This window comes from Leptopilina boulardi, unplaced genomic scaffold (assembly GCF_019393585.1).
Source record: "Leptopilina boulardi isolate dan_hultmark-lab unplaced genomic scaffold, ZJU_Lbou_2.1 LbouV2_121, whole genome shotgun sequence".
NCBI classification, from domain to species: Eukaryota; Metazoa; Arthropoda; class Insecta; order Hymenoptera; family Figitidae; genus Leptopilina; species Leptopilina boulardi.
Genome location: NW_026137665.1, coordinates 100,078 through 126,578, shown reverse-complemented (window position 1 = coordinate 126,578; position 26,501 = coordinate 100,078). Strand labels below are relative to the sequence as shown.

General features: G+C 30.1%; 2 protein-coding genes across 3 annotated transcripts; both read right to left on the bottom strand.

Moving 5' to 3' along the window:
* Positions 1-487: 487 nt before the first annotated feature.
* On the bottom strand, positions 488-10,141 carry LOC127284707 (ATP-binding cassette sub-family C member 4-like). The gene is made up of 15 exons (XM_051310321.1): positions 10,068-10,141; positions 9,581-9,691; positions 9,381-9,515; positions 6,996-7,200; positions 6,690-6,912; positions 5,888-6,394; positions 5,319-5,815; positions 4,913-5,200; positions 4,431-4,654; positions 3,828-4,324; positions 3,449-3,679; positions 2,862-3,202; positions 1,387-1,632; positions 971-1,270; positions 488-712 (listed from the first exon to the last, which is right to left on the bottom strand). Exons 1-15 carry the CDS (start codon positions 10,139-10,141, stop codon positions 569-571), a joined length of 4,023 nt encoding a protein of 1,340 aa, XP_051166278.1. The 3' UTR covers positions 488-568.
* A 1,838-nt stretch (positions 10,142-11,979) lies between these two features.
* Positions 11,980-24,013, bottom strand: LOC127285061 (probable multidrug resistance-associated protein lethal(2)03659). 2 transcript variants are annotated; one of them, XM_051310867.1, is made up of 16 exons: positions 23,868-24,013; positions 21,820-22,062; positions 21,341-21,451; positions 21,135-21,269; positions 19,469-19,673; positions 19,163-19,385; positions 18,342-18,848; positions 17,779-18,275; positions 17,373-17,660; positions 15,428-15,651; positions 14,825-15,321; positions 14,519-14,749; positions 13,940-14,280; positions 13,441-13,686; positions 13,025-13,324; positions 11,980-12,702 (listed from the first exon to the last, which is right to left on the bottom strand). In XM_051310867.1, exons 2-16 carry the CDS (start codon positions 21,891-21,893, stop codon positions 12,547-12,549), a joined length of 4,035 nt encoding a protein of 1,344 aa, XP_051166824.1. In that variant the 5' UTR covers positions 21,894-22,062; positions 23,868-24,013; the 3' UTR covers positions 11,980-12,546. The 2 variants fall into 2 exon arrangements, with proteins under 2 accessions (XP_051166824.1, XP_051166834.1); XM_051310877.1 differs by having other exon boundaries at positions 17,779-18,254.
* Between the last annotated feature and the right edge of the window lie 2,488 nt (positions 24,014-26,501).

Here is a 26,501-nt window from a genome sequence, read left to right as displayed (position 1 = left end):
GTAAGATAACTTTTGATAATTTATATTTTATTTTACTATCTTGTTAATCTTTTGTTATTCATTATTTTATTTTGTATATTTTTTTAATAGACTCCCTGAAGAGGAAATCAATTTGATTTTAAAACGTTGGAGTAAATATATTTTTGTTCTTTGTCCGAATATTTTCGTTTTTATTCACCTAATTTTATAAAATTTAATTAATATTTGTACAAGAAAGAAATATTTAATAATTTCCCTGTTGGTTGTGAAACTGATTCGATACATAATGTATAAAATCCATCCTTACTATGGATGTACCACATATATCAATCAAATAAGTTACTGGCTACATTTACAAAATGTAGTGTTATAAATGAAATTACAGATCCTTCATTTTAATGAAAATTTGGCAACTGATTTATATTCTTATTAGAAGATCTTCCAAATTGAATTATAAATTGTTCTATAAATCCAATACCCAATTAATAATTATTTTCGATTTTGAATATTAAACTTTTAACAAATATTATCACAACTGAAATATTTTAAGTACAAATTAATATATTGGATGGCATTACTAATTAGAATCTTAAGAAAGTTCCTCATGTTTTGTTAAGTACGCACGTTCAGCAACCTTTGACAATTGCTCAAACATAGCTCGTCCGGTTTCTCTAACTAAGGAAGTAAATTGTCCGTATTGGTTTTGAAGAAGAATGTGAGGATGATCGAATTCCTAAATTAATTTTTTATATTTACAATAACAAATAAATTAATTAATAAAATTAATAGCATCCCTGGCGGATTTGATATCTCCAGAAAATAGACGATGTCTAGGATGCAAAAAGAGGGTGCCCAATGAAATGACAAAACAATTAGTTACAGTCGTATTGACATCGATAACACCTTCAACAGGAGTGGAAGTGAGTTAGTATATCGAATCCACCAGTGATGGTGTAAATTTTTAAGACTTGAAGATTTTAAATAATCTTACCGCCATTTGTCCTCCGTCCATGACTAAAACTTTGTCACTGTCCATAATTGTATTCAATCGATGAGCAACAGTGAGTACAGTGCAAGCAGCGAATTTACTTCTTATGGTTCTTTGAATCAGAGCATCCGTTTGTGGATCCACATTTGCTGTGGCTTCGTCCAACATTAGAATCCGATTGTTCCTCAAAATCGCTCTCGCGAGGCAAATCAACTGGCGTTGTCCAACACTGAAATTACTTCCTCTGTCGGACACTCGACTGTCCAATCCATTGACGGCTGCAATCGCTTCTTTCAGTTCCACCTGTTTGGCATTTACGAAAATTATTTACATTTCCCACCAGAAAATTAATTTACAGTTTAAAATTTCAAAGTCCAATCCTCTGTTTAGAACTGTCGATTTAAAAATAAGGAAATCACCTCTTCGAGAACCTCCCATAGTAGTCTGTCGGGAAATTCGTTAAAGGGATCCAGATTTCTTCTGATTGTTCCAGAGAATAGAACAGGATCCTGTGGAATGATGGAAATTTGACGTCGAAGATCTTCTAGACAGACGGTTCCCGTGTCTATATTGTCGATTTCAATGACTCCATCGATTTTTGCGAGGCGAAAGAGAGCCACGATTAAGGATGATTTTCCAGCACCGGTTCGTCCAACCACTCCCACCTAAAGAACAGTATTTCAATTACAAATTTTGAAAGATCATAATACTTTTAATTTATTTGAAAGATAGTCAGGTTTTGGTTTATGAAAACAAAAGTAATAGCAAATAGACACTTTTAAATCAAAGATGTAAAATTGATCCCATACACGGAAAAAACGTTGGTGGACATAGTTGCTCTCAGCATAGAACTGTTACGTTAAATAAATGCAAGTCGTTCTCTTTCACTTTTGGGTGAATCTTTCACCTTTCTGAGCGAACGAATCGACTTTGCGTGATGCAACCAAAATTGGCGGACATTTAGGACTTGATAGTCGAGTTCTAACTTGGCAGCGGTAGTGACCGGACGGAATTTGTTCCGGCACTCCATGCATTTAACATTGATTTTGTTCTACCTTTGATTTGTTCAAACAAGTATTAGTTCATTTTTAGCCAAGCTCTGTGCTGTGAATACATATGATTTGTTCTGCTTTTGAAAGCAACTTTTTAACCTTTTTTTTCCGAGGTGTTCTTCGAAATTTGTTCTAATCCTGATTTTTTCTGAGTTTTGTTCCATAAGCGAGTGTGACTTCTACCCTCGCTCATCGTAACCTTTTTGTGAAATGTCCAAATTTTTTGTGTCACCCTGAGGACCCATTTTATTATTTTATTCTGTTCCGTGTGACTTTTCATGAATTTTACTGGTTGTATCTGAGTTTGAAGTGACTCACTGTTATCGTGCTGCGACCTCTGCTGTTTATAATGCTTTGTGGAACTATGTAAACATCTTTTGTATATCTGCGGTGTCACCTTGCAGTGTTGTGGTCTTCGACAGTTTAATATCTTAACTGTATACCCTTGTTCAAGGTTTAAGTATATTTAAGGAGTTTGAAACCCGGTGTGAACATTTTCCCGCCTTACAAGTACAATTGATGTTTCTCACTCAATCTGAGTTTGTGTCTCATTGTTTTACCCAGAGGGAGCTCGACTTCAGTAGTCTTACTTTAACCCTCCATTGTTATATTTTTCTGACAGAAAGTTAGAAATTGTTATTGAGATCAATTATATATATATATATATATCAATGTTTATTGTTCTAACAGTTGGCTAAGCCTCAAGTCATTTAAGAAGAAGAAGATTTAGGACTTGAACTAAAGTGGCGCTGCTCATCTATGAGTGTCTTAACTGTTACGCCAAACCTTTTTCCTTCAAATCAACTGTGAAAATATGGATTCTATAATAAATAGTAATTCACCTTTTCAGTTGAGTGAATGCCGATATTGAAGTCTTTCAAAACAGGAGGATCGTCATCAGAATATGTCAAGAACATATTCCGGAATCTAATGGAACCCTGAGTGGGCCAATTTTTAGGAGGTGTAACAAAAGATTCAATTATTTTTTGCTTCTTCTTGAATATTACTCCCTTGTCCCGTAAATTAGGTTCCGGAGGAAGTTCGGCATACTCTAAAACTCTTTCGACTGCCATAAATTGATTTACAATTTCTGCACTCTGACGCATTCCCCATTGAATATTTACTGCTAGCGACATGACTTGTGTAATAGCCAAACCCACTTTTCCTCCATTTTCTGTCGATGCTGAAAATAGACTATATTTGAAATTGTCTGTTTTAAAATGTATTATCACTAGAGCTGTGCAAGTTTTTAAAATTCCAACCGCTCAATAAGAATTAACATGGGCTCGAATCGAATATTCGATCCGAGCCCATACAAAATTCGAACTTTTGCACAGCTCTAATTATCACCAAATATTTAGTAAATTTTCAATATTCTGCGATATAGAAAAAATTTAAAGAAAAGTGTTGATATCTTTCTTATACTTACAATCACTGCTAAGAAGAAAAGTAAATGTCACCAGAGACGTAAATAAAAAAGCACAAATATCCAAGCAAAATCCAAATGCAGAACTTGTCACGATAAATATATACCACGAAGAAGTATGCAAATCTTGGAATTTGTCAAATTCATATTTCAAAATTTCTTGCGCTTCCAAAGCTCTGATCGTCGTTAGTCCATTGAGGGTTGCATTCAGATGAGTAAATACCGGTGAACATGCTATAGTTAACAAATTAATTATTAAAAATGTGAATTAACAAACAATTTATAAAATTTTATATAAATTGATAAACTATAAAAATTTACAAAGTATAGTGAAGTTTTAAACACTCATGAAATTGAATTTAAGGAATATAAAAAAACTTACTCATTCCCTCAAGGCGCTTGACATTTTTACTTGTCTTGAGATAGACTTTTCGAATCCAATAGAATACCGTACCAAGTAGGACAATTGGAATGATGTAGTAATAGTTTACAGTACAAGTGACTATCAGAGTTCCCATCATCACCATGTTTGTTTGCCCAGCATCCAAGAGAGTTTTTGGAAGTAATTCATCGATTCCTCCAATATCTTTTGAAAATCTATTAAGAATTCGACCACTTGAATTTGTATCGAAAAATCTCATTCCCGTTCTAATCAATGCACTAAATGCCATGTCGTGCAAACGTTGACTCGCTCTCATACACAAAGCGCAAAATGCAAAAGATCTCGTAATTGCGATCAAGAATACTGAAATAACTATTCCACTGTAAACGTAAATGTAAACTTCCTGTGACCATGGTTGAACTTTAAAAAGTCCCTTATCCGTTTGTTTTCGTGTTATATTTGCAGCTGCTAATAATCTTGATTCTTCTGCAGTAATTCTAGGAATTTAAATGTCATATTTGGTAAATTGTTATCATCATAGTTAAGTTCAGTATATATTTATTATAAAAATATATCCAATGTGTATCATTTATGCAGACTTACAAAAAAGGGACATAAAGGTCATTTAGACTGGCTGCGAATTGAGTCAGTATAAATAAAATAAGCACGATAAAAGCAAAAAATAAATTAGCTCCAGTTCGAAAATAATTTAGGAAAATTGATCCCTGAATAGTTCCTCTTGAAGTTTGTTCTACTAATCCATCAATATTTGTATGATTTTGTTCTTCTTCAACATCTATTTCATCACTAGGTTCTGACGTTTTGCTCTGAAGAAAAGTGTCAGAAATTTTTAAATCTTGTGAAGAAGATAATAATAATAAGTTATACAAAAGAGGTAATATTTATTAACTAAATAAATTTGTATCTCCCGATTTATATTAGTACTCGCTTTTGTACAAATCAACTCAACGGGAATCACGTTAAAAGAAATAATCGTCGTGTTATGAACAACCAGTTGTTCAATTTTGGACACATTAATTAACTGAAAATTAAAAAATATTTATAATTTTATGTAACGAACTTACTCTGTTACTTAAAGTAGAAATTTTTCTTCGCATTGCATTCTTTTCTGTGAATGAATCTTCCTTATTATTAGGATTACTTTCCGCCACAATAAGAGGCATATATTCAGGATGACTTTGCAGAAGCTGCTGATAATTTTTATAAAATTGCATCTTTCCTTGATCGAGAAGAATAATTGCATCGACTCCTTTAATATACTGAAGCTGATGCGTTGCGAGAATTCGAGTCTTACCGGACAAATAGTGTTTCATACACTCTTCAAATAAATGCTTCCCCACGTGAGCGTCCACCTAATGAACATTCCAAAATTATTTCCAAATTGCGTTTTTATTTCCAAAACGTGAAAAAAAATTTGAACGTAACTATTATTTTCTAATAGTGGAAGAAATGGTAAGGAATGAGAATTACCGCACTGAGAGGATCGTCGAAGAGGTAAATGTCGGCCTGCCTGTAGACAGCCCTCGCCAAGTTGATTCTGGCCTTTTGCCCTCCCGACAAGGAACTTCCCCTGTCGCCAACAACGGTCTGGTCTCCTTGAGGAAACTGTTTAAAGTCTCTGAGGAGAGCGCACGCTTTGACGACTCTCTGGTACCTTTGTCTGTCGTAGGCTTGGCCGAAGAGAATATTCTGTCTGACGGATGATCCGAAAACCCAGGATTCCTGACCTGCATAACTCAAACCGCCCTTGACTCTAATACTTCCCTCTGTAAGTGCAATTTCTTTTAGAATTGCAGACAGCAATGAACTCTTGCCAGCTCCAACCATTCCAATTACCATGTACAATTTTCCAGCGTCAATTTCCAGATTAATCTTTTCCAAGGTGTTCTCCGATTGACCAGGCTCCCATTTTGCTGTTACATTATCCAGTTTGACTGCCCATGTCTCTGGAGATTCATCAATCACGTCTGTTTTCAATAAACATACAAATAGTTAAGTCATATATATATAGGCTTTAAATTTATTTTTAAAGATATTACCTTCAACAGAATTCTTATTGTTACTAAGAATATCGATGGCATTATAAGACTGATATAAGTTGGAATTCATTTCTTGGAATTCTTCGTACACCATGAAGTGTTGCAATCTTTGAATAGCCACCAAGCATTCTGCAATTTCTGCGACTCCTCGTACAAACAGATTTGTCATTGTCTGTGCAAGAACAGTAAAATATGATGAGAAAACAAAAACCTTGTCTGCTGTTAATGGTTCTTTATTTAAAATCATTGTCAGCAAAGTTGAAAATAAAGCTATTCTAGTTGTGAAGACATTGAATGTCATGTATATTCCTCTGATGTAGGAGCTTTTTGTAACTATCTTCAGTTCCAGTTTACGAGCAATTTTCACCAATGAGCAAAACGATTTTTCCCAAGCGTACATTTTAATGACTTGAACTCCGGCAATTATTTCGTCCATAAGTCGCACTCTCTCGTCCGTTTTAATTGCAGTCTGAAGTCTATAAATCGACTCTAGCTTACCAGTGAATGCTAAAATAAATATGAAACATCAGCGGGAATAGTAGGTTTACAGCGCGTTTCTCACCAAATAATAATGAAAATTAGTATAAACCATATTAATTTTTGGTTAGAAACTTGTACGTTTCATACAATTAAATAGTCACAAGTCCAAAAGACATCCGCAAAAAGCCATCCTTAGGACGTCTTTTGAACAAGTGTGCCCACTGGGAATCCAAGAGAATCATTCTCGGTGGGTTTATTTTTAGGTTCGAATTCAAAGAATTTATGAAAATAGAACTTATTGCATGTAATTGTTAAAAATTACATTGTATTGGCACGACGACAAAAACAACAGCAATTCCAATAAGCCCAGCATATCCAGCTTGAATGTATAAAAAATATCCAATAATTAAAGCTGAAAGAGGTGCTGACCACATATAATGGATCACAATCGAAAGGAGATCAAATCTGCTGACATCGTTTGCGACTAAATTCACTATTTTCCCTGGAGCCGTTTCTCCTAGGGCAGTCTTACTAAGTTTCAAGGCCTGGAAAATAATTAATTGAATAAGTTTGTCTATCATTTGAATTATGTTTATAATTAATTATTATGTTATTTTAAGTTAGTTACCTTTCTATAAACAAGTGAGCAAACAGCAACTCGTACCCTGCCGCCAATATGGAAAGCACCATATAAAGATTGATTTAAGGTAATAACATTTATAGCAGATGCAAGACTAATTCCTCCAGCAAACATAAGTGCCGTTTGGTAAGAAACATCTGAATTGGGTTTGAAATATTGTAGCAAACCACCTAACAACAGAGGTGTTCCTAATCTGTAATTTAACGAAAAAATAATACAATAATATTTATATAATCAATTATGGAACTTCCTCCTTTTACAGTATATATATATGAGGCAAAATTCCTGAAATGTCCGAACAAAAAATTAAAAGTTCTCGAATTTAATCCATACTTTTCTAAAATGTTGTTATTGTTTGTGAAAGTCTAAAAATCAATTATTATTGAATTTAATAAAATAGTTTTTGAATTACAAGGTTTTTAATTTTTGACTTTTGAAAAAAAAAATTTTTGTCAATGTACAATATTTATAAGTAGAATGCATAAAAGTTAACATATATATAATGATTTTTGAAGCTTTTTTGACGAGCTACACGCTGTTAATAAAAAATTTTTTTTTTAAATAACATTTGACCTTGAAATTCAAGGTCAAAATGTTAATTTACGTTTATCTCAAAATCGGATTTTTTAAAATTATTTTTAACTATCTCAATGGAAAGCTTGACTAATTTCCTACAAAACATGTAATTTTCAGAGTGGGATCTTTTAATGTTTTTGAGATATTAATTAATTAATTAATTAATGTTTATAACAAATGAAATATTTTACAAACGAATAAAGTTGCCGTACTTCTGAAGTTAGTAATTGAAAGTTAACGTAATTCCGCATCCAACGAGCCCTATATGAAGTATTTTGGATAAGTAGATTGTTAATAAACAATTAGTTAACATTGCAATTGTTTATTAACAATCTACTTATCCAAAATACTTCATATAGGGCTCGTTGGAAGCAGAATTAGCTTAACTTTCAATTGGTAAGTTCAGCATTACCATTACTTTATTTGTTTGTAAAATATTTTATTTTTTACTAACAACAAGCATCCAAAAGCCCTATATGAAGTATTTTTGTTCAATTTTAGTTAAATAACAATAAAAAATGAAATATCCTACAAACAAATAAAGTTATCGTAAATCTAAACTAACCAATTGAAAGTTAAGCTAATTCCGCATCCAACGAGCCCTATATGAAGTATTTTGGATAAGTAGATTGTTAATAAACAATTGCAATGTTAACTAATTGTTTATTAACAATCTACTTATCCAAAATACTTCATATAGGGCTCGTTGGATGCGGAATTACGTTAACTTTCAATTACTAACTTCAGAAGTACGGCAACTTTATTCGTTTGTAAAATATTTCATTTGTTATAAACATTAATTAATTAATTAATTAATATCTCAAAAACATTAAAAGATCCCACTCTGAAAATTACATGTTTTGTAGGAAATTAGTCAAGCTTTCCATTGAGATAGTTAAAAATAATTTTAAAAAATCCGATTTTGAGATAAACGTAAATTAACATTTTGACCTTGAATTTCAAGGTCAAATGTTATTTAAAAAAAAAAATTTTTATTAACAGCGTGTAGCTCGTCAAAAAAGCTTCAAAAATCATTATATATATGTTAACTTTTATGCATTCTACTTATAAATATTGTACATTGACAAAAATTTTTTTTTTCAAAAGTCAAAAATTAAAAACCTTGTAATTCAAAAACTATTTTATTAAATTCAATAATAATTGATTTTTAGACTTTCACAAACAATAACAACATTTTAGAAAAGTATGGATTAAATTCGAGAACTTTTAATTTTTTGTTCGGACATTTCAGGAATTTTGCCTCATATATTGTTAACGTTGAATGTTAGCCATTTTTACTGTTTCTTTATATGAATGTATATAGTTGGGTTGAGTCTTTAATGTATAATTAATCGGAATGTTAAAACCAACCAACTGTTGGTAATAATGATTTCTGCAATAGCATTTTACTATCGGTTAGTAATGACGATTTCTGAAATGGAATTTTATCATTGATCGGTAATGCATATTTCTGTTTTGATATTTTACCATCAGTCAGTAATTAATAATTGTAATATGATCTTTTATCATCAGTCGGTAATACAGAATTCGTGAATGGCACATAACAGCACTTTTTCATCATATCTTAGACTTTATTTTAGATTAATACACTTGTAATTTCACAAAAAAAGTCTAAGACAGATTAATATTGTGAAAATGACATAATCAAACAGTTATAAAAAAAAATGTTCAAAAATCAAACCCGTTTGCAAAAACGAAGTATAAATATAAAAAAATTTTGCACTTTAAAGTTATTCTCTTTTATACTTGATTATGATGTATATAATATTCACAAACCTTATGACAAATTCATTAAATATTTGAAGTATACCAAGAAGAGAATATTCCCACAAAAAAGTTCGAAAAATTGTTTTCAATAAACTAACTTTCTTCTTATGTTTTTTTGCATTTTCTACTTCTATTTTCCATTGACTGAAAAAATAATAATTGAAAACAATACTTTGGAATTTATAAAATAAATAATAACAAATATTAACTTTTCTAGTCTGTCTCCAAGAAGAGATGATTTGTCTGTTCTTAATGGATCGAATAAATCTTCGGGTCCTAATACTTTTGTATATCCTTTCTTGAAAAGATGTACTGTCCACCTAAAATATAATTGATGAATTATTAAATAAATATTAATTTTTAAGTATTCTTAAAACAAAACATTTAATTTTAAATTTAAATTATATTGTTAAACATTTTTGACTTTTGTAATAGTTTTTATTTTAATTATCTGAAACAAATTAATTAATTGCAGTTGCTTTTACTCATTTTATCTTAAATATAGATTACAACATAATTTTCTTTATTTTTGTTTAAGCTTACACCAAATACAGAAATAAATTAGTTTAATGATATCAATGTAACTTAGCACATTCGATGAATATTAAAATGTCTTTTTATTTAAAAATGAAATTTTTTTTATCCCGTAAGCAAAAACGTTAAATATATTGTTAATTAAATTTTATTCATACATACCACCATAATAAAACTGATATACAGGACGCTTTTTCTCTAGGATTTGGATTCTCAGTCGGTTTTCTTGCATCCATTTTATTTGAAATTGTTCATTAGTTCAATGCACTTATTAAATTAATATTGACGATTATTTTAAAATTAGAAATAAAAAATCTGAGGGGAATTTAATATGGCAATATTACATTACAATATTCAGGCAATTCTGATATTGTAGAAATTCTATTCAACTGAACTGTGATAAAGCATATTTTCTAATATATCGAATTTTCAAATAATAGCAGTCTTCTTTAATTAAACTAGAAATGTATTAATAATAAATTATAATAACAATTTTTTAGAATTATAACAATAAACTAGAAATGTATTAGGAACATTTAATTTTATACATTAACTCTGGAATTTCGCTGATTCGTTAGTGTATTTTCTCACTTATTTAAATAAGTGGTATATTTATCACTGATTTAGATTATGAGAGAAAAGCAAGTTAAATTTACAAACATAAAAGAGTAATACACTGATATATTAAAATTACCAATTAGATGTATATTACCTAAACTTACTTTACATGTATGTTGAAATTAATATACTATTAAAAGTATTTTAAATTTATTAATATTCAGGATTAAAACACATATGTACATTAATATTACAATTTAAAGGTATATTAACTTACTTTAAATTAAAATTTCTTAAAATTAATATACCTTAGTATATTAAAAGTGATTTAGATTTGAGAACATTTTTAACAATGTATGCAAACTATATTGACGTAGGTAATTTGAACTACATATGGCACGTGTGACTTTGTATGAAATATAAAAAATTATCATTTGTATAAAAAAAAGTGTTATCTACTTGTTTTTGCAAAAAAATAATCACAATGGCATTAGAATTTTGATAAAGCACTTTATTAACTTTACGAGGACTTGAATTTTACTACTTTTATTTTAACACATTATTTTATTCTTAATTTAGGCATTATAAATAAATGTTAGAATAAAGATTATATAGTGATGAAAGTAAAGTGTAAGCTACTTTAAATTTATTACAGTAGGTACTGAAAATGAAAATGAAAATAAATAATTGACAGATAAATTTGTTCCTAAAAGATTGTTAATTTTTTATATAAAAATTAGAAAAAAAATTTTCGGTAAAATTTATATTAAAGTATAAGAAAAATTTGGGCACTAACAGAAAAAATACGTATATTTTTTCCGAAAATAATGAAAAAAAATCACTTTTGGGAAGGCATTACTAATATGAAAAAATCTTATGAATTCTCTATCAGTAGTAGAAGTAGGATTGAATCAGACAGACTTTAAAAAAATTTACTACTTTTGATGGCGGCTATCGTAAGTCAAAGGCTAGAAAAATTAAGATTTAAAAACTAATTAATATAAATAATAATAACAAAAATGAATAAAAAAAATTGTTATAAAAGTGAAAATTGAATTGCTCTTTGGAAGAAATCTTGCACAAAAAATGACAACTATTTTCAAGTCGTCTAATTATGTATTTCTGTATTATTTTCTTAAATTATTAATTTTAAAACATTTTATCATTAAATATTAATTATAAACTTACTAAATCGAAAGATTTTTCAATTCCACATCCAACATGCCTAATATGAGGTTTTTTTTCTTTAATGAATTTGTAATAAACAATTAATTATTATTTCAATTGATTATTAAAAATCCACCAATCGAAAACACTTTATATTGAACTTGTTGAATGTGGAATTGAAGAAGATGATATTTAATAAAAGCAAATTTACAAAAAAAAAAAATCATAAAATGGCTACGTCAAAAAAAAAATTCATTCATCAAAATCATATAAACAATTATTTTCATCTATACCAGAGGCTTGTAATTCAATAAATTAAAACATTTTAAAATGTTATAGAAGAATAATCTTTCATGAAAAAAATTTTTTTATTATTACTAACTAATTAACAAATACAATTAAGGGTATGTGGGAACCTCCCACGTGACCTAGTATGGGAAAATGTGTTTTGATAGTATACATTTCACTCTAAAATGGGAAAAGATTTTTGTCTCCAATTTTGAGGGATGATAGATTAGGGTACAAGAAATCTCGCGGTTCTCCGAAAAATACATAATTTTCGGTTGAATTATTAAAAAATGAAGTTTAAAAAGTGAGATTTTTAAACGAAAATGAAAAGAAACATGGCGGCGCATACACAGACGTTTCTTGAGTGTGTCAGTGCTCCAGTAAACAGCGCCAATTCGAGCAAGTGGCTGCTGAATGAACTACGATATAATACATTATTTTACTATTTATTGCTTTATTTTTATTATTTTTGCGTCACATTATAGTAAATGAGTAGAACAGCGAGATTCCTTGTACCAAACAAAATCATTTTTCCAAAATTTTAACCAGAAATCATTTTTTATTTCAGAGAAAGTTTCAAACCACAAAAAAAGGCCCTTTGCCCACATACCCTTAAACGGCAGAAGTACTAAATAAAATCTGACGGTTTGTCCTCGCGTTTTGCTAAGTATGCTTGTTCAGCAACTTTTGACAATTGCTCAAACATAGCTTGTCCTGTTTCTCTAACTAAGGAAGTAAATTCACCATTTTGGTTTTGAAGAAGAATGTGCGGATGATCGAATTCCTGAAACATTTTTTTTTATTTTAAACCGAATTCATTTCAAATCAGGCAAACTAAAAATAGTCGGAGCTGAAAATAAATTTTTTCCCCGGAATATTGTTTTTTGGCCAAACAAAACAATAAGTTTTGTCTAAAAAGCTTTGAAAAACAACATTTAGGAGAAAAAACTGATTATAAAGTCCGACCATATGCTTAACCTAGGTGATTTGAAATTAATTCAGTCTTTACATAAATAAATAAGCTAATAAAACCTTTTCATTAATCTATGTAATTAATAGGACAGTGTAACATTTTTTGAGATTTGAAAATTTTTAATTAATCTTACCACCATTTTTCCTTTGTCCATGACTAAAACTTTGTCACTGTCCATAATTGTATTCAATCGATGAGCAACAGTGAGTACAGTGCAAGCAGCGAATTTAGTTCTTATGGTTCTTTGAATCAGAGCATCGGTTTGTGGATCCACATTTGCTGTGGCTTCGTCCAACATTAGAATCCGATTGTTCCTCAAAATGGCTCTCGCGAGGCAAATCAACTGGCGTTGTCCAACACTGAAATTACTTCCTCTGTCGGACACTCGACTGTCCAATCCATTGACGGCTGCAATCGCTTCTTTCAGTTCCACCTGTTTGGCATTTACGAAAATTATTTACATTTTCCACCAGAAAATTAATTTACAGTTTTAAATTTCAAAGTCCAATCCTCTATTTAGAACTGTCGATTTAAAAATAAGGAAATCACCTCTTCGAGAACCTCCCACAGTAGTCTGTCGGGAAATTCGTTAAAGGGATCCAGATTTCTTCTGATTGTTCCAGAGAATAGAACAGGATCCTGTGGAATGATGGAAATTTGACGTCGAAGATCTTCCAGACAAACGGTTCCCGTGTCTATATTGTCGATTTCAATGACTCCATCGATTTTGGCGAGACGAAAGAGAGCCGCGATTAAAGACGATTTTCCAGCACCGGTTCTCCCAACCACTCCCACCTTAAGGACAGTTTTTTCGATTACAAATTTTGTTAGTATTGAATATTTTCAATTGGTTTGAAAGATAGTTAGGTATTGGTTAATGAAAACAAAAGTAATAGCATATAGACACTTTTAAATCAAAGGTATAAAATTGATCCCATAATGCGGATTAAAACTTTGCATCTCAACAATTTGATACTCATTTTGGCATCATTTCGATACCTTCAAATCAACTGTGAAAATATGGATTCTATAATAAATAGTAATTCACCTTTTCAGTTGAGTGAATGGCGATATTGAAGTCTTTCAAAACAGGAGGATCGTCATCAGAATATCTCAAGAACATATTCCGGAATCTAATAGAACCCTGAGTTGGCCAATTTTTCGGAGGTGTTACAAAAGACTCAATCTTTCTTTGCTTCTTCTTGAATATTACTCCCTTGTCCTGTAAATTAGGTTCTGGAGGAAGTTCGGCATACTCTAAAACTCTTTCGACTGCCATAAATTGATTTGCTACTTCTGCACTCTGACGCATTCCCCATTGAATCATTCCTGTTAGCGACATGACTTGTGTAATAGCCAGACCCACTTTTCCTCCATTTTCTGTCGATGCTGAAAATAGATTATCTTCAAAATTTTCTGTTTCATAGTGTTTTTAAATATTATTCGAATTTTTCCCTCATGTATACAATGTATAAAAATACTTCTAATTTTGTATTCGAAATTATGCCATTTAGAAAAATATAAAATTTTTGTTTTCACATCCTTCTAACGAATTATTATTAAGAAAAAGTTTAGGGAATTTTTTTAAAATTTAAAGAAAAGTTTTTATATATTTTTTTATACTTACAATCACTGCTAAGAAGAAAAGTGAATGTCACCAGAGACGTAAATATAAAAGCACAAATATCCAAGCAAAATCCAAATGCAGAACTTGTCACGATAAATATATACCACGAAGAAGTATGCAAATCTTGGAATTTGTCGAATTCATATTTCAAAATTTCTTGCGCTTCAAAAGCTCTGATCGTCGTTAGTCCATTGAGGGTTGCGTTCAGATGGGTAAATACCGGTGAACGTGCTATAGTTAACAAATTAATTATTAAAATGTTTTAAACACTCATGAAATTGAATTTAAAGAATATAAAAAATTTACTCATTCCCTCCAGACGCTTGACATTTTTACTTGTCTTCAGATATACTTTTCGAATCCAGTAGAATACCACACCAAGTAAGACAATTGGAATGATATAGTAATAGTTTACAATACAAGTGACAATCAGAGTTCCCATCATCATCATGTTTATTTGTCCAGCATCTAAGAGAGTTTTTGGGAGTAATTCATCGATTCCTCCAATGTCTTTTGAAAATCTATTAAGAATTCGACCACTTGAATTTGTATCAAAAAATCTTATTCTTGCTCTAATCAACGCACTAAATGCCATGTCGTGCAAACGTTGACTCGCTCTCATACACAAAGCGCAAAATGCAAAAGATCTCGTAATTGCGATCAAGAATACTGAAATAACTATTCCACTGTAAACGTAAATGTAAACTTCCTGTGACCATGGCTGAACTTTAAAAAGTCCCTCATCCGTTTGATTTCGTGTTATATTTGCAGCTGCTAATAATCTTGATTCTTCCGCAGTAATTCTAGGAATTTAAATTTCAGATTTGGTAAATTGTTATCATCATAGTTAAATTCAGTATATATTTATTATAAAAATATATCCAATGTGTATCATTTATGCAGACTTACAGAAAAGGGACATAAAGGTCATTTAGACTGGCTGCGAATTGAGTCAGAATAAATAGAATAAGCACGAGAAAAGCAAAAAATAAATTAGCTCCAGTTCGAAAATAATTTAGGAAAATTGATCCCTTTATAGTTCCTCTTGAAGTTCCTTCTATTAATCCATCAATATTTGCATGATTTTGTTCTTCTTCAACATCTATTTCAGCACCAGGTTCTGACGATTTACTCTAAAGAAAAGTGTCAAAAATTTATAAATCTTATTTAGAAGTTAAGGGGACTTTCTGGTTTAGAATTGACAAAAAAGGAAGGTTGTAAAACTTTTATTGTAAGAACAGTATTAAAGAAATTGTAAAAACTATTTTTGGACATTGTAGCACATTGCGTAGAGAAAATTTAAAAAATATGTTTGACTGTATTTAGTTCAATTTTATAGCTGTAGGTGGCGTCTTCCAAAAGATACCTTTTTTTTGGTACGTTAGTTTCCGGGCAACCTGTAATACATAAATTCAAGTTCCAAACGGGAATCTCTTCATAAGGATTTATTCTGGGGCCTAAACCTCAAAAACGATTTTTTTTAAAGGTTTTTTTATTTTTTATGTACATTTTTCTCAAAAACTCGCAAAAACGCCGTGTTTTTGGGTCAATTTACCTCCATATAAAAACACAGGGGGTAGAAATATGAGTTTTTAGAGGTTTAGGCCCCAGTTTTTTAAATAAAGAATCGAAAAATTTTTGGGATTTCAAAATCGGTTCGGTAGATTTCGAGAAAAGCTCTGTACCAGTTTGAAAAATGAGTTTTCGAGAAAAACGCGTTCAAAGTTTTCATAACATAGTTCATTGAGTCATGAATATCAAACAACTTTTTATTACAACAGAACTTCGTATCCCGCTGTTTTTAGGGTCGCTGATTGCGAATTTGATGTCCGTTTTGGAAAATTCAAAATGGCGGATCCAATATGGCGGACGAAAAAATAAAAATTCAACCGAATTTGCTTAAAACTTGCTACTCGGGGGTTTTTGGGGTCGCTGATTACGAATTTGATGTCCGTTTTTGAAAATTCAAAATGGCGGATCCAATATGGCGGACGAAAAAATAAAAAATCAACCGAATTTGCTTAAAACTTGTTACTCGGGGGTTTTTGGGGTCGCTGATTACGAATTTGATGTCAGTTTTTGAAAATACAAAATGGCGGATCCAATATGGCGGACTACAAAATAAAAAATTAACTTTTTTAATTAATTAAAACGTTCCTAGAACGTTAATGTTTTGTGCCTATATTCATAACTAGCAATCTCAAAAGGCCACAAGTAACCATTTTCAACTAAATTTAATTAATTTCTTAATCTTTGTCCGCCATATTGGATCCGCCATTTTGTATTTTCAAAAACTGACATCAAATTCGTAATCAGCGACCCCAAAAACCCCCGAGTAACAAGTTTTAAGCAAATCCGGTTGAATTTTTATTTTTTCGTCCGCCATTTTGTATTTTCAAAAACTGACATCAAATTCGTAATCAGCGACCCCAAAAACCCTCGAGTAACATGTTTCAAGCTAATATCAATAAAAGAGGAACACCAAATATGTAAATAAGATAACTGTAGATTGTTGTTGAAATACATACCGTCATAAATATTGTTATAACTTTTGTTTTTGTACATATTTTTTAAAAAACGTTTTGGGACAGTAATTCTATGATACTATGGAACATTTTTAAGCAAAAAAAAAAAAATCGATTTTTTTGAAATTCTAAACCAGAAAGTCCCCTTAATAATAATAACTTATATAAAGAGGGTAATATTTATTAGTTAAATAAATTTGCATCTACCGGTTTATTAGTATTCGCACATTTCTAGAAATCTTTCAATGTGGGGTACTAGTTGTTCAATTTTAGACCAATTAATTAACTGAAAATTAGAAAATATTGATAATTTTATGTAACGAACTTACTCTGTTACTTATAGTAGAAATTTGTCTTCGCATTGCATTCTTTTCTTTGAATGAATCTTCCTTATTATTAGGATTACTTTCCGCCGCAATAAGAGGCATATATTCAGGATGACTTTGCAGAAGTTGCTGATAATTTTTATAAAATTGCATCTTTCCTTGATCGAGAAGAATAATTGCATCGACTCCTTTAATATACTGAAGCTGATGTGTTGCGAGAATTCGAGTTTTACCGGACAAATAGTGTTTCATACACTCTTCAAATAAATGCTTCCCCACGTGAGCGTCCACCTAATTAACATTCCAAAATTATTTCCAAATTTCGTTTTTATTTCTAAAACGTGAAAATACATTTGAACGTAACTATTATTTTCTAATAGTGGAAGAAATGGTAAGGAATGAGAATTACCGCACTGAGAGGATCGTCGAAGAGGTAAATGTCGGCCTGCCTATAGACAGCCCTCGCCAAGTTGATTCTGGCCTTTTGCCCTCCCGACAAGGAACTTCCCCTGTCGCCAACAACGGTCTGGTCTCCTTGAGGAAACTGTTTGAAGTCTCTGAGGAGAGCGCACGCTTTGACGACTCTCTGGTACCTTTGTCTGTCGTAGGCTTGGCCGAAGAGAATATTCTGTCTGACGGATGATCCGAAAACCCAGGATTCCTGACCTGCATAACTCAAACCGCCCTTGACTCTAATACTTCCCTCTGTAAGTGCAATTTCTTTTAAAATTGCAGACAGCAATGAACTCTTGCCAGCTCCAACCATTCCAATTACCATGTACAATTTTCCAGCCTCAATTTCCAGATTAATCTTTTCTAAGGTGTTCTCCGATTGACCAGGCTCCCATTTTGCTGTCACATTATCCAGTTTGACTCCCCATGTCTCTGGAGATTCATCTATCACGTCTGTTTTCAATAAACAATAAAATATTTAAGTCAATTACCGTCTTTAAAATTTAAAAAAAATATTACCTTCAACAGAATTCTTATTGTTTTTAAGAGGATCGTTGGTATTATAAGACTGATATAAGCTAGGATTCATTTCTTGGAATTCTTCGTACATCATGAAGTTTTGCAATCTTTGAATAGCCACCAAACATTCTGCAATTTCGGCGACTCCTCGCACAAACAGACCAGACATTGTCTGAGCAAGAACTGCAAAATATGATGAGAAAACAAAAACCTTGTCCGCTGTTAATGGTTCTTTATATAAAAGCATTGTCAGTAAAGTCGAAAATAAAGCCATTCTAGTTGTGAAAACATTGAAAGTCATGTATATTCCTCTGATGTAGGAGCTTTTTGTAACTATCTTGAGCTCCAGTTTGCGTGCATTTTCCACTAAAGCGCAGAATGGCTTCTCCCAAGCGTACATTTTAATGACTTGAACTCCGGCAATTATTTCGTCCATGAGTCGCACTCTCTCGTCCGTTTTGATTGCAGTCTGGAGTCTATAAATCGATGCTAGCTTACCAGTGTATGCTAAAATAAATATGAAACATCAGCTGGAATAGCAGGTGTACAGCGCTTCTAATGAAGCTTATGAAAAATGAGGACATTTTTGTTTTTATACTATTTAATAATCGTTGCTTTCATAGCTATAGTAATCGATGCCATAAACTTATTTAGTTACTTCGAAAAAAAAATCAAACATGGTATTTTCTTGGAATTTTTATGGATTTTCAATGAAAATTCCGAGGGGCACCCATGTAGAAAACTACATGGCTTTATGTTTAGGTTTAAATTTAAAGAATTATAGAAAGTAGAACTTATTGGATATAATTGTTAATAATTACATTGTATTGGCACGACAACAAAAACAACAGCAATTCCAATAAGCCCAGCATATCCAGCTTGAATGTATAAAAAATATCCAATAATTAAAGCTGAAAGAGGTGCTGACCACATATAATGGATCACAATCGAAAGGAGATCAAATCTGCTGACATCGTTTGCGACTAAATTCACTATTTTCCCTGGAGCCGTTTCTCCCAAGGCAGTCTTACTAAGTTTCAAGGCCTGGAAAATAATTAATTGAATAAGTTTGTCTATCATTTGAATTATGTTTATAATTAATTATTATGTTATTTTAAGTTAGCTACCTTTCTATAAACAAGTGAGCAAACAGCAACTCGTACCCTGCCGCCAATATGGAAAGCACCATATAAAGATTGATTTAAGGTAATCACATTTATAGCAGATGCAAGACTAATTCCTCCAGCAAACATAAGTGCCGTTTGGTAAGAAACATCTGAATTTGGTTTGAAATATTGTAGCAAACCACCTAACAAGAGAGGTGTTCCTAATCTGTAATTTAACAAAAAAATAATACAATAATTATGTTTTAATTAATTAAAAACTTGCACCGTTTATAATAAATATATATGTGACCTGGACAGTTAAAAGGGACCTTTTGTCCGAAAAAATCGATTTTTTATTGATTGGTGATTCTGATAGAGAAAACTTTTTTCTATCAGAATCACCAATCAATAAAAAATTAATTTTTTCGGACAAAAGGTCCTTTTTAACTGTCCAGGTCACATATATTTATTGTTAACGATTGGTGTTAGTCATTTTTACTGTTTCTTTAAGGGGGGAACACCAGTTGTAACTCAAAAAATAATGCTTTTTTCAAGAATATTTTCCAAAAGAACAATGAATCTTTTTAAAGAATACTATTTATTAGTTAAAAGTACATGTAAAAAGCTGTAATTTAAAAGAAAAAAAAATTTTTTTTAACAAAAACTTTTGGAGATATGAGCCATTGAAGTGGCGTCTTAAGAAAAAAGGCGAATTGCGGTGACCAGCATTCTGCAAGTATACTTCGTCTGAAATACAAAAATGAAATTGATTTACATTTATTATAAGATTATCTAGTTCGTGATCGAAGGATTTAAAAAAAAAAAAAAATTTGACAAAATGGCGACCTGTCAAAGTCAAAAGTATGATTTTCGTTAAAAAAATACGGTCGATTTTCAGCTATATAAAAAAAAGTTTTGCATAAAAAAAAATCCTTCGATCACGAACTAGACTTATATGTGTAAATGAAGCACACTAAATTTTAAATAAATCGGTTTAATGGTATTCGAGTAATCGTGGTCACCGACTTGGAAAATGTCATTTTGAGAAAAACGCATTCAAAGTTTCAACTTACTTTTTTTTGTTCAGAAGAAATTTTGTTTCCAAGTAACAAAGAGTCATCGATTCCTGGACCATATAATAACTCTTCCGCAGTGGTTGCCGTTTCTAAATCATAGGAAAAGGCCATCTGTCGTTAGGGTCAGTTATGGCTGGCCACCTTGTATGAAGCCACGGGACGCGCCGATGCAGTGTTCTGTATATCTCATTTATTTTTCACTGGATCAACTTTGAAATTTACAGACACATTTCTAAATATGTATACTTTAAGAAAATGCACAAAAAAAAAATTGATTTTTCGAAAGTTACAACTGGTGTTCCCCCCTTAATTAATATTTGTAAAATAACATTTTATCATCAGTCGGTAATACAGAATTTCTCAATGGTACGTAACAGCACTTATTCATCATATTTTAGACTTCTTTTCAGATTAATTCACTCGTAATTTTACAAAAAAAATGTGTAAGACAGATTAATAATATTGTGAAAATGACATAATTAAACAGTATTATAAAAAAATGTCCAAAAATCAAAACTGTTTGCAAAAACGATGTATGAATAGAAAAAAATTTTGCACTTTAAAGTTATTCTCTTTTATACTTGATTATGATGTATATAATATTCACAAACCTTATGACAAATTCATTAAATATTTGAAGTATACCAAGAAGAGAATATTCCCACAAAAAAGTTCGAAAAATTGTTTTCAATAAACTTACTTTCTTCTTATGTTTTCTCGCATTTTCTACTTCTATTTTCCATTGACTGAAAAAAAAATATTTTCTATAAAAAACAATACTTCGGAATTTATAATATAAATAATAACAAATATTAACTTTTCTAGTCTGTCCCCAAGAAGAGATGATTTATCTGTTTTTAATGGATCGAATAAATCTTCGGTTCCTAATACTTTTGTATATCCTTTCTTGAAAAGATGTACTGTCCACCTAAAATATAATTGATGAATTATTAAAATAAAAATTAATTTTTAAGTATTCTTAAAACAAAACATTTAATTTTAAATTTAAATTATATTGATAAACATTTTTGACTTTTGTTATAGTTTTTATTTGAATTATCTGAAACAAATTATAATTGCAGTTGCTTTTACTCATTTTATCTCAAATTATTGATTGCAAGATAATTTTCTTTATTTTCGTTTAAGCTTATAACAAATACAGAAATAAATTAGTTTAATATGATATAAACTTAATTTAGCACATTCGATGAATATTAAAATTTCTTGAAATTTTTTTATATCCCGTGAATATAAACGTATAACGTTAATTAAATTACCTATATTATGCATACATACCACCATAATAAAACTGATATACAAGACGCTTTTTCTCTAGGATTTGGATTTTCAGTAGTTTTTCTTGCATCCATTTTATTTGAAATTGTTCATTAGTTCGATGCACTTTTTACGCACTAATATTGACCGTTATTTTATATGTAGTTAGAAATAAAAAATGATTTAAAATAACGTGTAAATTGATTTAAAAATAGATATTAATTCTTTGTAGTTTTTGTTTATAAAACTAGTTTTTCAGAGTAACTGAAACAGAATAAAAGTAAGATAAAATTACATATATATATATATAATTGGCTATAATTGTATTACTAGTAACTGACGTACAAAACAATTAATCATCTCTTTATTTATTTATCTGATAAAATTTGCAATTAATGCCTGCGAAATAGTGATAGGAACTACATAAGTATATATTCGTAATACAGTTTATCTTTTTCTTCTATTATACTATTTTACGTTGAAATATATCAAGAAAACTCTAAAGTATAAAAAAATTTTTTTAAACAATTACATAAAAGAAAATTCCATAGTGTATAGATTTATAATTTTCTAATAGAATATCAATATAATAATAATAATAAAAATTAAAATTAAAAATAAGCATAAAAATAAAAATAAAATTAAAAATAAAAATAAAATTAAAAATAAAAATAAAAATAATAATAATAAAATAATAATAATAATAATAAAAATGTATCAATATTCAATCAATATCAATTTGCGCACTAAATAAATAGCATGAAACTGTTAGGTCACGTGATCAAGAAAACTTTAATTTTGCAACCACTCTTTTCGTAAGGCTGCTTATACAATAACTAAATCACAGCGTCTCTCTTAGACGATTTTTTAGAAAGAGACGATGCGCGCGTATCCATTGCCAACTGTCGACATAAATTTATTTCACATGTTCCACTATTCGACTACAATTAAGCTTGTTAATATTATTTATATTTATAAAAAATTTTACCTGTGAGGATATAAAATCTTTATTTTTTTAAAAAATAATTTCAATGAAATTGTAGGAATAGTGTAACACGTGAAATAATTTTTTTCCCACAGTTGGCAATGGATGCGCGCTCATCGTCCCGTTCTAAAAAATCGTCTAAAAGACGATGCGATTTACCTATTGTGGAAGCAACCGGAAGGTTATTATATATATATATATACATATATATATGTGTGTGTGTGTGTGTGTGTGTGTGACGTTCCACGAGAGAAGAAACATTATGTCAAAATAATTTTAGGTTATGTTTAATGATAATTTTACCTTGATATAAAAGTTTCTTCTTAATTATTGTAGGTATAATCAAAATTAGTTTTTTATTAAATTTTTTTGAATGTATACTGAAGACTTAAGGTTTTTTATTAAGAGTTGATTCTTTGTGAGTATTTTCACTTCAAAAATTACAAACATAACCTAAAAATTTTTCTTGAGATAAGGTCTTTTCTTTCGTGGAGCGTCACATATTGGGTGTACAGGTAAAATTTTTTCCCACAAGTGTTAGACAAATTAACATCATAGTGTCGATCATGTGACCTAATAGTCACATTTTGTTATGTTGAATAGTCTGCGATTGTTATTGATCGAGTGAGGAACTTTTTGCATTATGAGCATTGAGTATTAAAGAAAAATGAAAATATTATATTTATTGTTAAATATTCTTGCATATTACGAAAAAAAATTAAAAATAAATCAAATTTAGTGAATATTGTAAACAAAAATTAAAAAATTTTCCAACCGCTATCATCAGGAAGTATAATAAATTCCATTCATAACTCCCTTGCCAATATTATACAACAAACTCTAAATATAAATCGTGTGATATACAGTGCAAAGCATTTATATAAAGACGATTTCAGAAAAATTTATTTTTTTTACATAATGAAAGTATGCAAACTATATTGACCTTGGTAATTGTAACTATACATGTGACACGTGTAAATTTGTATGAAATTTAAAAAATTATCTTTTATTTAAAAAAAAAACAAAAGTGTTATCATATTTGTTTTTGCTATAAATAATCAATAATTTCTATTTGTATACTCACAATTGCTATAGAATTTTGATAAAGCACTTCATTAACTTTACGAGGACTTGTATTTTACTACTTTTATTTTTTAACATATTATTTTATTCTTAATTTAGACATTATAAATAAGGATTATAGTGATGGAAGTAAAGTGTAAGCTACTGTAAATTTATTAAAGTACTGAGAATGAAAATGAAAATACTCTTGTATGAAAACGAATAGCGGTATCTCTTCCCCTTCCATTTGTTTAAATATAATCAAAGCTACGTTAATTCAAAAATATATATGTCTTAAGCTAACAAATTATTTCCATGAAAGAAATAATTGTCAGGTAAATTGGTTCGTAAAAGATTAATAATTTTTTATAAAAAAATTTCAAAAAAAAATTTTCGTTAACATTTTTATTAAAAAGTATAAGAAAAATTTCTCTGGGATAGAAAAATTTCAAAATTTAAATAAGTTTTTCTTTTTGAATAACTCAAAAACTACAAAAACTTTTAAAAACTGTTCAGGACTTTTTTTCTAAAAATTTTATTTTCTATTCATTTCTGAAATATGTTCGCGCTCGCCCGGGACACCCTGTATAGGAAAAAATCTTATGAATTCTCTATCAGTAGTAGAAGTAGGTTTGAATCAGACAGACTTTACAAAAATTTAATACTTTTGATGGCAGCTATCTTAAGTCAAAGGCTAGAAAAATTAAGATTTAAAAACTAATTAATATAAATAATAATAACAAAAATAAATAAAAAATTGTTATAAAAGTGAAAATTGAATTGCTCTTTGGAAAAAATCTTGCACAAAAAATGACAACTATTTACAAATCGTCTAATTATGTATTTTTGTATTCCTTTCTTAAATTATTAATTTTAAAATATTTTTTTCATTAAATAGTAATTATAAACATTACTAAATCGAAAGATTTTTCAATTCCACATCCCAACAAGCAAAAGTTTTCTATTGATAAGTTCATATAAATATACTAACTTTATTTGTTTATAAAATATTTCATTTTTTATATATTTACTTTAATTAATTTAAATCACGTAAATGAACTGAAACGTTATTATTTTAAATTCGTGTATTAATAGTATACATTTTATTTCATTTTAAGAGATAAGAAAAAGGATTCTTTTTAAAAAAAATTCAAAAATATTTTTGATTTTAAAAAATGGTTTATTTTTAATGTTTTAAAAAATTTTTTGCACCATTTGAAAATGCAAAAGAAATAATCTCATTTTTTCACTTTTTTATATATAATAGTTATGATTATTCAAAAAATACATTTCAAATTTGACCAAAATTTTTATCCTCTTACTTTTTAACAGTTTTTATTATAAAATTAATAATAATTTGTCGGTGAATTACTCATCAATAGTACTAAAATTGTGCAAATTGAAACCCAATCTGAGAGTAAATTTTTTTTTATTTAAATCACTTGAGAAATTTTACCCCACAGATATTTAATATAAACAAATTTATTTAAAAAAGAAAACATAAAAAATCAGGAAAAGAAGCAGGCGCAAAGCACCTACATATAGGGTTTCGTGGCTTTTTAAATTCAGATCAGAAGTTATTTGTACATAATAAATAATTTATAATTACATTATTTGCTAATTGCTATGGTTGCTATGGTAATGGTTGTCATGGAAACGGTTGCCATGGTAATGGTTGCTATGGGAACTGTTGCCATGGTAACGGTTGCTATGGTAACGGTTGCTATGGAAACTGTTGCTATGGAAACGGTTGCTATGGAAACAGTTGTCTTGGTAACGGTTGCCATGGAAACGGTTGCCATGGTAATGGTTGCTATGGGAACTGTTGCCATGGTAACGGTTGCTATGGAAACTGTTGCTATGGAAACGGTTGCTATGGAAACAGTTGTCTTGGTAACGGTTGCCATGGAAACGGTTGCCATGGTAATGGTTGCTATGGGAACTGTTGCCATGGTAACGGTTGCTATGGAAACGGTTGCTATGGAAACAGTGGCCATGGTAATGGTTGCTATGGAAACGGTTGCTATGGAAACAGTTGTCTTGGTAACGGTTGCCATGGAAACGGTTGCCATGGTAATGGTTGCTATGGGAACTGTTGCCATGGTAACGGTTGCTATGGAAACGGTTGCCCTGGAAACAGTTGTCTTGGTAACGGTTGCCATGGAAACCATACGAGTGTACTACGGACAGACGGACGCCAAAGCGAAACTATAAGGCTTTCGGCCCTGGGCCACGAAACCCTAAAAATGGCTCTCTGAAAAAAATATTCATACATTTGAATCATATAGACAAATATTTTTATCTATTTTCCACAGAACTGTAATTTAATCCTTTCTTAAAAAAGACAGTGCATACAAAGCACATGAAAATGTATCGAAATATCTCGATGATCGAAAAAATCGAATGTAAGAAAAAATGAACTTTGCTTTCCACAGCATCTAAATCAATATTCATTTTATGAAAATCACCTTAAATTATTGTTCCACATATATATTTTGCATAACTTATTTAAATGCAATAAATATACACTTGCAAAGCATTTATTTGTTGTAAATGTTTGCAGTTGTCATGAATCAGAACCGAACATAACCTATATTTAGTTGAAATCACCTGATTGGCCCACGACAAAATACCGCGCGCTTTTTTAAAATAATGA

What these genes read in the sequence shown, in the direction of transcription:
- LOC127284707 (XM_051310321.1), bottom strand. Translation starts at nt 10,141, where the DNA reads ATGGATGCAAGAAAACCGACTGAGAATCCAAATCCTAGAGAAAAAGCG. An exon ending in TTTCTACTTTAAGTAACAGA is followed by an intron (nt 4,655 to 4,912) that starts GTAAGTTCGTTA and finishes ACTTTTCTTCAG; the next exon opens with AGCAAAACGTCAGAACCTAG. An exon ending in TGGACGGAGGACAAATGGCG is followed by an intron (nt 713 to 970) that starts GTAAGATTATTT and finishes AAATTAATTTAG; the next exon opens with GAATTCGATCATCCTCACAT.
- LOC127285061 (XM_051310867.1), bottom strand. Translation starts at nt 21,893, where the DNA reads ATGGATGCAAGAAAAACTACTGAAAATCCAAATCCTAGAGAAAAAGCG. An exon ending in CAATAAGAATTCTGTTGAAG is followed by an intron (nt 18,276 to 18,341) that starts GTAATATTTTTT and finishes TATTGAAAACAG; the next exon opens with ACGTGATAGATGAATCTCCA. An exon ending in TTTTCTTCTTAGCAGTGATT is followed by an intron (nt 14,281 to 14,518) that starts GTAAGTATAAAA and finishes ATCTATTTTCAG; the next exon opens with CATCGACAGAAAATGGAGGA.